The sequence below is a fragment of the Cornus florida genome, unplaced genomic scaffold (assembly GCF_030987335.1).
Source record: "Cornus florida cultivar Cherokee Brave unplaced genomic scaffold, ASM3098733v1 CherokeeBrave_3.0.0_Hap2_Chr01, whole genome shotgun sequence".
NCBI lineage: Eukaryota > Viridiplantae > Streptophyta > Magnoliopsida > Cornales > Cornaceae > Cornus > Cornus florida.
Window position 1 is genome coordinate 82,964,207 of NW_026775571.1, and position 14,919 is coordinate 82,979,125.

Consider the following 14,919-nt stretch of genomic DNA (forward strand, 5'->3'; position numbering starts at 1 on the left):
CTTTTCTCAATTTTTTGTTTTCTCATGCTGTCCATTGGCTATGAATTAATACGATTTCACAATAATTTCTTATATACATACATGTGGGATTGCATATTAATCTGCTAATGCATACACATCAATCCCTATACCTTGTATAAACTTGTCAGATGTATGTTCGTGCATCATGTGGCCAACTCCTTCCATATGGAATAGCGGCAAAAATGACGAAGATGAGATGTATGCTCGTGCATGCATTGTTTCTTAGTTTGTTGGGGAGAATTAGGTTATGATTGATGAAAAATAGGCCGTCACCAGATTATATTATGAAGGTCAACTCTTTCATGGATGGTTAGTTGACACCCTTCTTATTAATGTTCTTTCTTACATTTTTATAACAATCACATTATATTATATTGACATGTCCCTCTTTATGTGTGGAGAAAGAGGTGGGAATCACGATGAGACATGTCATGCACGTTCTAGCTTCTATACATTTTCCCTTCTTCATCCTTTAAATTGTTCAATTCACCATCTGATCATCAAGTCTCTCAGAAGTCATGATACTTCCAGCTTCAGATTTAGTGCTTCCTTGTGTAGACAATGCTCAGGAACCAGATGAAATTTACAATAGAGCTACAGATGTCTGCTTGACTGCTGAAAATCTCGATGACACCGAGTTCTTGTACCTCGAGAATCCGAAGATGTTGGTCAAGAAGGCGAGTCTGCAGAAGGAGAAGCAGATTTCAGTAGATCCCATATCATTGAGAGACTATGTGAATCCACGTTTAGTCTTGCCGCCAGTTGTTACAACCAGGAAACTTGATGGTGCCTCTGTTCTGCCTCCCTTACTTCCTGCAAAACCGAAGTTCTTAAGCACCAGCCTTCCGGGTTCTGCCACTTCATCGCCTCGGTTTGGCTCGGGTACGTTGAAGAAGAAATGGAAGAACAGCAGCCAAGTATCTTCTCTCTCGATCAATCCTCTGTTCCGGCAACATTCTGGGTCCCTCTATCATCTTGCTCAGCTCCCGGAGAGTGACTTTCGAAGGTGCAAGTCTCATGGTGAAGGGAGAGCCAGCGCCCCGTCTGATGAGTTTGATATGTGGCTGACTAAAGTGAATGGTACCGGACATGATGAGGACCGGCATTGCAGCAGTATGTGCAGAACTGAAGTTAAAACGGATGGACCCAAGCGTGGTGAGGACATGGATTGTAACGAAGAGAAGTTCAAATGTGGAGCTCTATGCTTGTTCCTGCCAGGCTTTGGTAAGGGAAAACCAGTGAGAGCAAGAAAAGAGGGTGCTGAAATGGCGCATGTGATCTCCCGGACAGTTTCACTCGAAAAATTCGAATGTGGATCGTGGACATCATCGGCCATAATGAACGGTCACAACGAAGATGACAGAGATTCCATGAATCACTACTTTGATCTGCCATTGGAGCTGATCAGAAGTGGTGTCAATGAAGCGCATTCGCCAGTGAGAACAGCATTTGTGTTCGATAAGGATCTGAAAGGAGTTCTCAAGAAAGGTAGGTCAAGAGCAACGCCGAGAAAGTCCCACGAATCGCCTCGCCGTGTTCGTTTTTCTACTTCATCGCCCGCGTCTCACCCTGCCTCGCCGGCTGCTTGCATTACACCACGCCTGCGCAAGGCAAGGGATGATTTTAATGCCTTCTTAGAAGCACAGGGTGCATAACAGTTTTCACATTTTACACAAGTGTCCTCTTAAATTTTGATCAACTTTATTTCCAGATAATAAATTTAAGAACACACTCAATTAAATGAGTTCCAAAGTTGTTTCTTGTTTTTGTTTTAATCCTTTGGGAACATAAAACCATTTTGGAAAATATAAACTAAGCAGTCCCTGTGTTTTTGTGTGCATTGTACTGCTTTCTTTTGTCTTTATGAAAGAAAGAATGGGCCCAAATTCGTAAGATTATGACCCCTTTTTTATATATTTATTTATTTCTTCTCCTGTGGCCAAATGGTAAACAAGACCTTGTCAATCAGATGAATAAATAATGAAAATATATATAATAACAAGGTCTATTCAGCATCACCTTGTAGCCTAGTAGTAGTAACTTCTTAGTGCACACGTAAGGTTTCAAAATATTGATTTTTTTAATAATAATTATTTTCTTTCAAAAATTCAAAAATAAAAGTAATATATATAAGGCTTAACATGGACTGTCTTTAAATATTACCAAATTAACGACCTAAATATATTTAAACTTAAACAACAGCTACAAAATAATAATAATAATAATAATAATAAATAAACAATAAATAAATGGTAGGTAAATTTGTATAAATAATTTATTTTTTTATCTCAGAGTGGTAAGGGTCAAGTCTCCATAGTGTCAATAGGTGCATGAGTTTCTTGCAAAAAAAAATTTCAAAAATTCAAAGATGGAAGTAATATATACAAGGGCACAAGCCATAAATATTATAAAACCAACAACTGCTAAAAAAAAAAAAAAACAATGCTATCACTCCCTGTTTTAACACGACATATCATAATCAAATTTATTAATGCATACTATTATTGTATTTTGTCTTTAAAAACTGTAATCTATAATTGTTTTTTTTTTTTTTTGTCTTGCAAACTAAAAAATCGAGAATCCATCCCTGAACAAAATAAATGGGCAGGTGTTTTTATCTATTTATTTATTAAAACTTAGGTTCGTCTTTCAAAATAAAAATTCAGACTTTAAATCCGTCCCAGGGACAAAAATAAATGGGCGTGTGTATGTTTTTCTTCTTTTGGCATTAAAATTTAAGTTTGACCAGTAGTTTATTTGCTCTTGGTAAGTTTGACTGGACTGTGTGTTTGTTAGGGTGCTTGTAAAAATAAAATAATAATATTGATGTTACAAGCACCCTAGATTGTGTATTTTCTGTTTCATTTTCTTCTTTTTCAATTTGAAATTCTGTGTATTGTGTGTGTTTGACTCTTCAGTGCTTTACTTTTTTTTAAAAAAAATTGTATTTTTTTTTTTAAATTTCATAGTTATTTGTTTGTTCATAAACCCAAAACTTTCATGGGTTATTATCATAATGCGTAAATGAGAGAGAAAGAAGAGGAGGTTGTCAAATTACTTGTAAAAGAAAGGTTTGGAACGAGAATTTATGTGGTTGACCCCTATCATATGTGATTTAAGATAAGAATAATGATGATGATGTAACAATTCGAATCTGAGGGTCTGAATCGCTAACCGGGTCCTTACCCGAACCCGAGATCAACTAAAAACGTTACCGTCTTTTCCTATATCAATACATAATATACGTGTCATCCCAAGGTTTATAAATAATAATAATAATAAAATGAGATCATAGCTACAAAATATGTCAAACAGTCCACTAACCCATCAAAACCTGTGGAGGAACGTCGTCCGCCACTTCCTTCTTATGACCTGAAAAATGTTAAAATGATGGGGTGAGCTAACGCTCAGTAGAAAGTGTCTAAGACACGCCTCTTATGACTTCGTGAATCCACATAGAGAATAGAAAGTAAGAGAACGGGATCATATCTCAAGAATCAAGTAAAACCACTGTATCATCAACAAACATACATATCTCAATCAATTACCAAATGCACCACGTATGTCAATGATGTGCCATGCCATGCAATGTCACTTCCCGTTTCCGAAATCATACCGTTTCAACTTCCAAACCGTTAGTGTAATCCGACTTAAGGCACCTCCAAGGCGTCACGAAAGGGGGATTGGCTAACCATCCACGACCATAAGGCACCTCCAAGGCATCGCATCCGGCCTGGTTAGCTCAACCACACTAAAGTCTCTCCCTAGTTCCCACTCTAGACCACACTAACACCACGGACCACTAGGAGCCTCCTAGGCGTCTGAGTTTTCACAAACACTTTTCAAAAACTTTTTCCCAAAACAATTTCATTGGTTTTTTTTAAAAAATATATTTTTCCCTTTTTTCTTTCCCAATAGATGCATTAATGCTTCATGATTCCAAATGCTAAATTCAACAACTATGTTCCATACATTTTACAGATATCATAATCACAACTTGTAAAAGAATATTAAAATTTTTTTTTTCTACAATTATGACATCAAATTTCCATGGCAATTGAAATACATAAAGTAAACAACTTGTCATTTATAAGCATGCTTCTTCACTACAAGGATGTAACTAAATTTACAAACTCATTTATCACATAGCATACATCCACCACTTTAGATATAATCAACCACAATCACATAGTCAAAATAATTGAAATTAAACATGCTTATAGTCAATTTAAGAAGAAAAATTCACATAGAACCTAAGAAATTGTGAATTAGAACACCCCTACCTCAAAAGTAATCAAAATACATCCCCGGCTGGAAAAGTCAACGCGGTCAGTGTCGGTCAATAAAAGTCAATGCTGGTCAATGGCTGCGGAATAGAAAACTGTTCAGTGGGAACGTAACCGTCAACGAGGAGATTCTACTGTTCCAAAGGCTCAGCTCCGAAATCTGACTCTAAGTGGTCCAAAACCCCCTTCGAAGCCTTAGATAAAAAAATTTTAAAAATTCGTAAAATAAACCCTTTGACTATGTGATAAAGAATGATGAGAGGAACGTTTTCCGTTAAGGAACCAAGATCGAAAACTCGATCGATTGGCCGGAAAATGAAAGAGAAAGATGAGGCATAAAAGAAAATGAAAAAAAATAAATAAAAGGGAGAGAGAGAGATTCACGCAGTGAGAGAGAGAGAGAAAGAGAGAGAGAGAGAGAGAGCTGATCTGACTAATGGCCTTAAGGCCTTTAAAATGAATAAAAATGGTGGTCCCACAAGCTTTATAAATATCTTACTTTATTTTATATATATATATATATATATAATATACACCAATTACTTAACTACCACATACTAATCATTTAACCAAATAAATGTGTATAATAAAACAATGCATGAAATATAATGGACCCATGGCAAAACTCTCGTGCATATAACGATTCCAAAACTGATACTTTTTAAACAAAAAAAAAAAAAAAATTCGGCATGACCTCCCCTAAAAATAGGCCTATCACAACCTGTTTAAATTCATCTTTAACCTATCATGGCTCAAATTCCGAATTCACGGCAATAGTAGATGATAATATACAATCAAATGACCTCAATAATACTTCAAACTAGTATTACTCTCCCCATTCATCAATAAGGTTTACATGTTATCAAATTCACATCCAAAATATCATCTAATAACATAATTATATTACCTAACCATGGTTTTGAAAAATAAATACACATTACTACACTTTTGGGGCCTTACAAAAATGGGAGATTTACAAAAGATACAAAATGAGCTCCAAGTCATCCTTAAGCTTGTGGAAGATCGGCATCCACTACCTCCTTACCGGTTCCTGGAAAATGTTAAATAAAATGGGGTGAGCATAAAACTCAGTAGAGAGTGCCTAAGACGCACCTCTTGTAGCCCCGTGAATCCAAACAAAGCATAGGCCAATAGGAAGAGGGGTCATGCAAAATGAGGGAAACACATATTAAATTCCAATTACAAACAATCATATGTAAAATGCCATAAATGCTATGATATGCGTGTCACTCCCCATTTCTCAGAAAACAACCATACTTTTCAAACTGTTAATATAACCTGCCCTTTGGTGACCCCGCAGCGACACGAGAGGAGGATTGGCTAGTGTCCCTGACTCTTGGTAACCCCGCGGCGTCATTATGGGGCCCAGCTAGCTCAACCACGCTAGGGCGACTCCCTAGTCCCCTCTAGGCTATATTAACCTCCGGCCCTTTGGTACCCCCGCGGCGACCGGGTTTCTCAAAAAAAAACTTTTTCAACAAAGCTTTCCCAAAAATCCCCATTCTTTCATTTTTCAAAAGTCATTTCCATACATGCAATCCCCAATGATGAATTCATGAATGCCACATACTTTCAATGTTGTAATATAAGGGATTTCTAACATTTGTCATACCGTGACAATATCATAAAATGGGGAATTTAATACCACAATTTACCACACATGCTCACAACAATCAACTAGATATTTAGCATTATAACAAGCATGATAAATCAACCATTTATCACAATTTCCATACAATCGAACAAATACACATAGATACATGTTTCACATACACGATTAAATCATTTAAGGAGTAATCCATCTAAACTAAGCATGCTTATCACATAAGTCAACAAACACACATATATAAAATCTTTATATGCACCATTAAATCATTTTTAAAGCAATCAACCTTAAATCAAGCATGTTTGGCCAAAATTTTAGAGGAATAACTCACTAAGGTACAAGAAAAGTGTGAATTAGACACCTTTACCTCTAATTGAGCAAAAACCCTAATTTTCTTCACAAACCCTAGAAATGGGTCCTAAGATTCAAACTCCAAGGAGTGCACTAAATCTGAAATCGCTTGTATGGATGTGTAGAGCTTGACACGAGCTTCGTTTTGCCTCAAACGACACTCAATTTCGATAAGAAATGAGATCAAGATCTTGTTTCAAAGTTTTGGAAATTAAAATGAAAAGAAAAACAGAGAGGAAGAGGGGAAGAGAGAGGCGCACGGGAGAGAAGCAGAGAAATGAGACTATTTGTGGTCTCTTGGCCCTTAGTTGGTTTAATGGTAGGTCCCACCACCTTTTATTTTCTTTTTCCTTTAACTTTTTGCTTAAATTTGAGCCATAACACAACATAATACACATATTATATATACACCTATGCACATAAATACACAGACATTACATTCTCCCCAACTTAAAAGGATTTCGTCCTCGAAATCAAGACATACCTGAGGAAGAAAACAACGCTGGGTACTTGGACCGAACCTCCTGTTCGAGCTCCTAAGTAGCTTCCTCGACTCCGTGGTGTCTCCAAAGGACTTTCACCATTGGTATCGTCTTGTTTCTCAACACCTTCTGTTGTGTGTCAAGGATCTGAACTGGTCCTTCCTCGTAGGAAACATCCTCATCAATGTCCACATCTACCCAACTCAAAATGTGAGATGGATCCGGTTCGTACTTCCGTAACATCGATACATGGAAAACATTGTGGACCCTATCCAACTGTGGTGGCAAAGCAAGCCTGTAGGCAACCTCTCCTACTCAGTCCAAAATCTCGAATGGTCCAATAAATCGTGACGATAACTTGCCACTCTTTCCAAATCTCATCAATCCCTTCCGTGGAGAAACCGGTAGAAAAATGTGGTCTCCCACCTCAAAGGATAACGGTCGTCTCCGCTTATCCGCATAGCTCTTCTGTCGGCTCTGAGCTGTAAGTAACCTCTGTCTTATCAACTTAATCTTCTCAGTAGTCTCGAGTACAATGTCGGGTCCTAAGGCGGCTGTCTCGCCTACCTCAGTCCAACAAACAGGAGACCTACAAGGTCTACCATACAATACTTCAAATGGAGCCATCTGGATGCTCGCCTGATAACTGTTGTTGTAGGCAAACTCAATAAGTGGAAGGTGATCCTCCCAACTACCTCCCAAATCAAGTACACATGCCCGAAACATATCCTCCAAAATCTGGATAGTACGTTCCGACTGACCGTCTGTCTGTGGATGGAATGCCGTACTAAGATGCAACGCTGAACCAAACGCTGCTTGAAGTCCTTCCCAGAACTTCGAAGTGAACTTGGCATCCCTATCTGACACAATGGTTACAGGGACTCCATGTAACCTTACAATCTCTTTCACATAAAGAACACCAAGCTTCTCTGCATCATCTGTTGCCTTAATAGGCAAAAAGTGAGCCGTCTTGGTCAATCTGTCAATGATGACCCATACGGCCTCATTGCCCCTCCTTGACCTTGGAAAACCTGTCACAAAATCCATAGCAATATGCTCCCATTTCCATTGCGCTACAGGTAACGGTTGCAACAAACCTGCTGGCCTCTGATGCTCGGCCTTCACCTGCTGACAGGTAAGGCATCTAGCCACAAACTGTGCAACATCATTCTTCATCCCGCTCCACCAATACTGACGCCTCAAATTGTGATACATTTTAGTATCACCTGGATGAACTGCAAAGCGGGAAGTGTGAAACTCCCGTAGGACATCCTCACGACAAACTGTGGGAACCACCAACAAGCCCCTGAACCGTAGACCCCCATCTGCATGCCAAGCCCAATCTTTCACTGTTTCACCACTAGAGATCAAAGCGTGGATGGCATCTAAGTCCAGGTCCTGTCTCTGTGACTCAATCACTCGTACAACAAGAGTAGGCTGAGCCACAAGACTAAATAAGAATGCCGACTCACTGCAAGCATCATCATCACAACACTGTAATCCCATTTCTGCCAGATCTTCAAGCATCTTCCACTTCCGAATAGCTAAACTGGCCAAAGTTCCACGAGATTTCCGGCTTAAGGCATCCGCTACCACATTCGCCTTGCCCGGATGATATTGCAAGTCAAAATTGTAGTCCTCCAAGAATTCGACCCATCGCCTCTGTCTGTTGTTCAAGTCCTTTTGGGAGAAAAGGTATTTGAGACTTTTGTGATCTAAAAATACCTCGAATCTCTCACCATACAAGTAATGTCTCCAACACTTCAAGGCAAATACAACTGCCGCTAACTCCAGGTCAGGAGTAGGGTAGTTGTACTCATGAGTCTTCAACTGTCGAGACCCATAAGCCACTACTCTACCATCCTACATCAACACACATCCCAACCCGTTACGTGAAGCATCACAATAGATCACATAACCTAAGCCACGCTCAGGTATCACCAACACTGGAGCTATAGTCAATCTCGTCTTCAACTCCTGAAAAGATGAATCACAGGCCTCATTCCAGACAAACTTGACCCCTTTCCGGGTTAAACGAGTCATAGGAGCTGCCAAACGGGAGAAATCCTTCACAAATCTCCGATAGTAACCCGCTAAACCAAGGAAACTGCGGATCTCAAACACATTCTTGGGTCGCTCCCAAGTCAAAACTGCTTCAACCTTTGATGGATCAACTGATACTCCACCTTCTGAAACAACATGCCCCAAAAACTTCACCTTCTGTAGCCAAAACTCACATTTCTCGTATTTGGCATATAATCGGTGTTCCCGCAAAATCTGTAAAACAATACTCAAATGGACCTCGTGATCTTCCCGAGTCCGTGAGTACACAAGAATGTCATCCACGAAAACTACCACAAACTGGTCCAAGTAATCATGAAAGACGCGATTCATCAAGTCCATGAATGCCGCTGGCGCATTGGTCAAGCCAAAAGGCATAACAAAGAACTCATAGTGTCCATACCGTGTACGGAATGCTGTCTTCGGGATATCCTCATCCCTAACCCGCAACTGATAATAGCCAGACCTCAAGTCAATCTTCGAGAAACAACTGGCTCCCCTCAACTGATCAAATAAATCATCTATCATTGGCAAAGGATACTTATTCTTGATGGTGGCACGATTCAACTTCCTGTAATCAATGCACAACCTCAAAGAACCATCTTTCTTCTTAGCAAACAAGACCGGTGCGCCCCACGGTGACACACTCGGTCGGATGAAACCTTTCATCCTCAAATCATCAAGTTGTCTTTTTAATTCCTCCAATTCAACTGGTGCCATACGATACGGTGCCATAGAAATCGGCGCGGTACCTGGCATTAAATTAATAGAGAACTCCACTCCTCGGTGTGGAGGCAACTCTGTCAAATCCTCCGGAAATATGTCCAGAAAATCACAAACAACCGCAGGATAATCCTCTTTCCCAACATCATCTTCTTCGGCTATAAGGCTAGCCAAGAAGTAATCACCATGACTTCGTCCACGAACTCCATAAAACGATGAAATGTGGGAATCGCTCCGATCTCCCACGAAAAAGAAACAGTCTCCCTCGGGAGTGCAAACTGTAACGCTTCCTCTGTAACAGTCGATCGTGGCATGAAATGAAGCCAACCAATCCATCCCGAGAATGACATCAAAGCTAGTCATCTCCAGGAGGATAAGGTCAAACACGAAAGTCCGCCCGACTATCACAATGGGACACTCCCGCACAATTCGGCTCAAAGACACTAAAACCCCAACTGGCGTATCAACACTCAACGCCCGTTCCAAGAAACTAACTTCCAACCCCGATGCAAGTGCAAATGATGATGAAGTGAAAGAATGAGATGCACTAGAGTCAAACAAAACACGGGCCCAACAACTAAATACTGGAACTATTCCTCGAAGAACTGACGGTCCAGAAGATGCATCGGTCTGTGCCAGTGCAAAAACACGTCCCTGTGGTACCTGTGCCTGAGGACTGCCAACCTGAACACCTGACTGCTGCACTGACATAGTAGGAGTATCCCTCCTAACTGACCGTGAACCCTGTGAAGACATGGCAGGCTGTGGTGGTGGCGGTCTGAAACCTGACTGAACTGTAGCCGACTGAGATGGCCTCTGTCGTGACCCCCTGCCACTACCTGTGCCTGCTCCCTGGCCTGGATAATCACGAATCAAGTGACCCTGCTGGCCACACCCATAACAAGCCTTCGGAGCTGACGAAACTGAAGACGATCTCATCGGACAACTGGACTTGTAATGTCCGGGCTGTTGACATTGAAAGCAAACAATTGCATTCCTATCAAACCCAGCTGGCAACGGAGTGGTAGGAGCAGATCGTACAGACTGCTGTCCCTGAAACTGAGATGGACTGCCCCTGTTCCTTTTCCAAGAAAATCCCTCTGAGGATGGCCCTGCACCCCTCTTTTGCTTCAATTGCTCTCTTCTTGCATCCTTCTCTCTATTGTCAGCCTCCAGCATCAAAGCCCTTTCCACTGCTTCAGAGTAAACCTTAATAAACTGTGTCGTGATCAACGGCCTCATTCGATCATTAAGACCCGAGACAAACTTCCGAGTCTTGTTAGCTTCATCTCTCACCACTTCTGGAGCAAAACGGGATAGTGAGGTGAACTTGTTCTCATACTCCGCCACTGACATGTTCCCTTGAATAAGATTATGAAACTGGTCTTGTAACTTCCATCTTTTGGAAAGCGGAAATACTTCTCATAAAACAGTTCCTTGAACCTGTCCCAGCTCATCTCTTCAATCTTGTACTGGTTGGTGACTGACTTCCACCAAACCTTAGCATCCTTAGCAAACTTATACGTAGCTAGGATGATCTTTAGATGATCCTCTGTCACATCCATTGAAGTTAGTTGGGTTTCAACTTGATCCAAGTAGCCATCTGCTACCATTGGATCCGCACTGCCCTCAAACATAACCGGCATCAGCTGAGAAAACCCCTTAATGATCTTGAGACGCTTCTGAGCTGGAGTCTCCTCAACTTGAACTGTAGGTTGTGGTACCAACTGCGGCTGAGCAACAATAGTTGCTCTCACGACATTTTGCAACAAACGATTAAACTCCAGTGCCACAGAACCTTCACCCACTTCTACGGGTACGGGTGTTTCAACATTCTCTCTTCTTGGGGGAACAGCTCTTGGGGGAACCAAATCCCTAAGAAGCATGTTCTCATCAACTGGCTCCGCCGGATTAGAGCTAGATCTCTCACCAACATCGCCCCTTGTTGGCCTAGGGCCAACTTCTCTAGGTTCCTCACGCCGTGACATCGTGCTATAAAATAAGAAAACGATTCAGAAACATGACACTAAGGTCCATTGTGGACGACTCAACAAGAATTAATACCGTACAACACTTAGCATGCAAGACTATGCAAGAAACGTTTTAACATAAACAAGTAAGCAAGTAAGCACATAGGCAGTTAAGCATGCTCATTTAAATAAGATACCACGTAGCAAGTAGTCAAGTAAACAATATAAACAACATCCCATGCGACTCTATGCAGGCCTCTACCCGTCGTCCTAAAGGTTTTCGAACCTTTGCTCTGATACCACATTTGTAACGATTCCAAAACTGATACTTTTTAAACAAAAAAAAAAAAAAATTCGGCATGACCTCCCCTAAAAATAGGCCTATCACAACCTGTTTAAATTCATTTTTAACCTATCATGACTCAAATTCCGAATTCACAGTAATAGTAGATGATAATATACAATCAAATGACCTCAATAATACTTCAAACTAGTATTACTCTCCCCATTCATCAATAAGGTTTACATGTTATCAAATTCACATCCAAAATATCATCTAATAACATAATTATATTACCTAACCATGGTTTTGAAAAATATATACACATTACTACACTTTTGGGGCCTTACAAAAATGGGAGATATACAAAAGATACAAAATGAGCTCCAAGTCATCTTTAAGCTTGTGGAAGATCGGCATCCACTACCTCCTTACCGGTTCCTGGAAAATGTTAAATAAAATGGGGTGAGCATAAAGCTCAGTAGAGAGTGCCTAAGATGCACCTCTTGTAGCCCCGTGAATCCAAACAAAGCATAGGCCAATAGGAAGAGGGGTCATGCAAAATGAGGGAAACACATATTAAATTCCAATTCCAAACAATCATATGTAAAATGCCATAAATGCTATGATATGCGTGTCACTCCCCATTTCTCAGAAAACAACCATACTTTTCAAACTGTTAATATAACCTGCCCTTTGGTGACCCCGCAGCGACACGAAAGAAGGATTGGCTAGTGTCCCTGACCCTTGGTAACCCCGCGGCGTCATTATGGGGCCCAGCTAGCTCAACCACGCTAGGGCGACTCCCTAGTCCCCTCTAGGCTATATTAACCTCCGGCCCTTTGGTACTCCCGCGGTGACCGGGTTTCTCAAAACAAAACTTTTTCAACAAAGCTTTCTCGAAAATCCCCATTCTTTCATTTTTCAAAAGTCATTTCCATACGTGCAATCCCCAATGATGAATTCATGAATGCCACATACTTTCAATGTTGTAATATAAGGGATTTCTAACATTTGTCATGCCATGACAATATCATAAAATGGGGAATTTAATACCACAATTTACCACACATGCTCACAACAATCAACTAGATATTTAGCATTATAATAAGCATGATAAATCAACCATTTATCACAATTTCCATACAATCCAACAAATACACATAGATACATGTTTCACATACACGATTAAATCATTTAAGGAGTAATCCATCTAAACTAAGCATGCTTATCACATAAGTCAACAAACACACATATATAAAATCTTTATATGCACCATTAAATCATTTTTAAAGCAATCAACCTTAAATCAAGCATGTTTGGCCAAAATTCTAGAGGAATAACTCACTAAGGTACAAGAAAAGTGTGAATTAGACACTTTTACCTCTAATTGAGCAAAAACCCCAATTTTCTTCACAAACCCTAGAAATGGGTCCTAAGATTCGAACTCCAAGGAGTGCACTAAATCTGAAATCGCTTGTATGGATGTGTAGAGCTTGACACGAGCTTCGTTTTGCCTCAAACGGCACTCAATTTCGATAAGAAATGAGATCAAGATCTTGTTTCAAAGTTTTGGAAATTAAAATGAAAAGAAAAACAGAGAGGAAGAGGGGAAGAGAGAGGCGCACGGGAGAGAAGGAGAGAAATGAGACCATTTGTGGTCTCTTGGCCCTTAGTTGGTTTAATGGTAAGTCCCACCACCTTTTATTTTCTTTTTCCTTTAACTTTTTGCTTAAATTTGAGCCATAACACAACATAATACACATATTATATATACACCTATGCACATAAATACACAGACATTACAGTGCACAACAATTTTGGTAGCGGGTTCCACTCGGGACCTTTCGGTCTGAAAAACAGAAAAATGTCGAAATGACAATCAATATATTTTCAAGAGTCTTGAATTCAAAGAAATATCCCAATCAATACTTAAACATACACGGCACACCCCACGGTGTCCGGGCCGCAAAACGAGATAAAACGAAATTAATCCCGAAAAAATAAAAAAAAATCCCAAAAAATAAAAAATGACAAAAATCAAAAACATTACAGATTATCAGTCCGGTGAAGTGAAGTGATGAATATTTGTTAATGAATTTATGTTACTTAAGTGACAATCGTGACTTTTGATTTGTCTCTCTAATTTTAACTATTATGTTGATATTTATTTATTTATTTTTATATAATATTGGATGTTTGATACTTTGATATATGCCACCATTTTAGTCCATTGGTCAGGACAAAATTGAAGTATTGTTGTATTGGACAATTATCTGTTTACTTAATAATTCCTTTACTTTATGTAATTTCTAATTTTTCTAGTATATTTTTGTTGTTATTCTTTCATAAAATTTATGCCTTTTGCATGTCTTCTGTGTTTATGTGCACCTTCTCGTACACAAGGAAATCTATAAAATGTAATATTTCTAGGTATTCTGGATTTAGATTGCCAACTTGACAAAGTAATCAATGCTCGTACGAAGGGTTAATCAATCCAATTAAGTTTATGGGTCTAACAATTTCTCTATATGCCCCTCTTAAGTGGACTCGGGAATATGTGTCGAATGTGGTACTGTGACACAGAGTGTAGAATATCAAATCTTCCAACTTAAGAAAACCGCACTAAGGCTAGAAATTCATATCTATTGAATTATATTATTTAGAGTAAAATCAGCTGATTGAGATAATGATGTTAAAAAAAAAAAAAAAAAAACATCCTTGAAAACAATTAAAGCATCTAGCGTCAAGCTGTATTCTTCTTCTTTGTAAATTCACCATTCCAAGTACCATCACACATAATACTGCTTAGCTTTGAATTTCTCGGCAATGACAAGCTTCTAGCAATCCCGTGGCCAAATTTCTGGACCATTACACCAGGGCTTTAGTTCAACTCTTCGTGAAGGCTAATGTTGTGATTTTGAGTGGATTGTCTATCATGTATGACTGTTAGACGCTCTCTGTCCCAAGTGTATTTTTTTTATCGTGTGAAAAATAAATAAATAATAATAATAATAATGAGAAAGCTAAGCTATAATTAACACCAAATTTTGAAGCATGGTATTACTTACTCATCTCCTAAAATAAAGGGTTAAACATAAATTATTGTTGAGGTAAA

The 14,919-nt window shown here is 39.4% G+C and overlaps 1 protein-coding gene and 2 long non-coding RNA genes across 3 annotated transcripts; 1 reads left to right on the forward strand and 2 right to left on the reverse strand.

Moving 5' to 3' along the window:
• The first annotated feature begins 3 nt into the window (after positions 1–3).
• LOC132303272 (uncharacterized) lies at positions 4–1,918 on the forward strand. Its single transcript, XM_059800480.1, has 2 exons — positions 4–330; positions 427–1,918. The coding sequence occupies exon 2, from the start codon at positions 540–542 to the stop codon at positions 1,674–1,676; it is 1,137 nt and encodes a 378-aa protein (XP_059656463.1). The 5' UTR covers positions 4–330; positions 427–539; the 3' UTR covers positions 1,677–1,918.
• Positions 1,919–5,106: 3,188 nt separating this feature from the next.
• On the reverse strand, positions 5,107–6,720 carry LOC132304094 (uncharacterized). Its single transcript, XR_009481509.1, has 2 exons — positions 6,302–6,720; positions 5,107–5,358 (listed from the first exon to the last, which is right to left on the reverse strand). It is a non-coding gene; the product is annotated as an uncharacterized LOC132304094 (long non-coding RNA).
• A 5,270-nt stretch (positions 6,721–11,990) lies between these two features.
• Positions 11,991–13,601, reverse strand: LOC132304139 (uncharacterized). Its single transcript, XR_009481518.1, has 2 exons — positions 13,186–13,601; positions 11,991–12,242 (listed from the first exon to the last, which is right to left on the reverse strand). It is a non-coding gene; the product is annotated as an uncharacterized LOC132304139 (long non-coding RNA).
• Between the last annotated feature and the right edge of the window lie 1,318 nt (positions 13,602–14,919).

Bases quoted from the DNA above. Each gene is read 5' to 3' on its own strand.
- LOC132303272 (XM_059800480.1), top strand. From the start codon at position 540: ATGATACTTCCAGCTTCAGATTTAGTGCTTCCTTGTGTAGACAATGCT.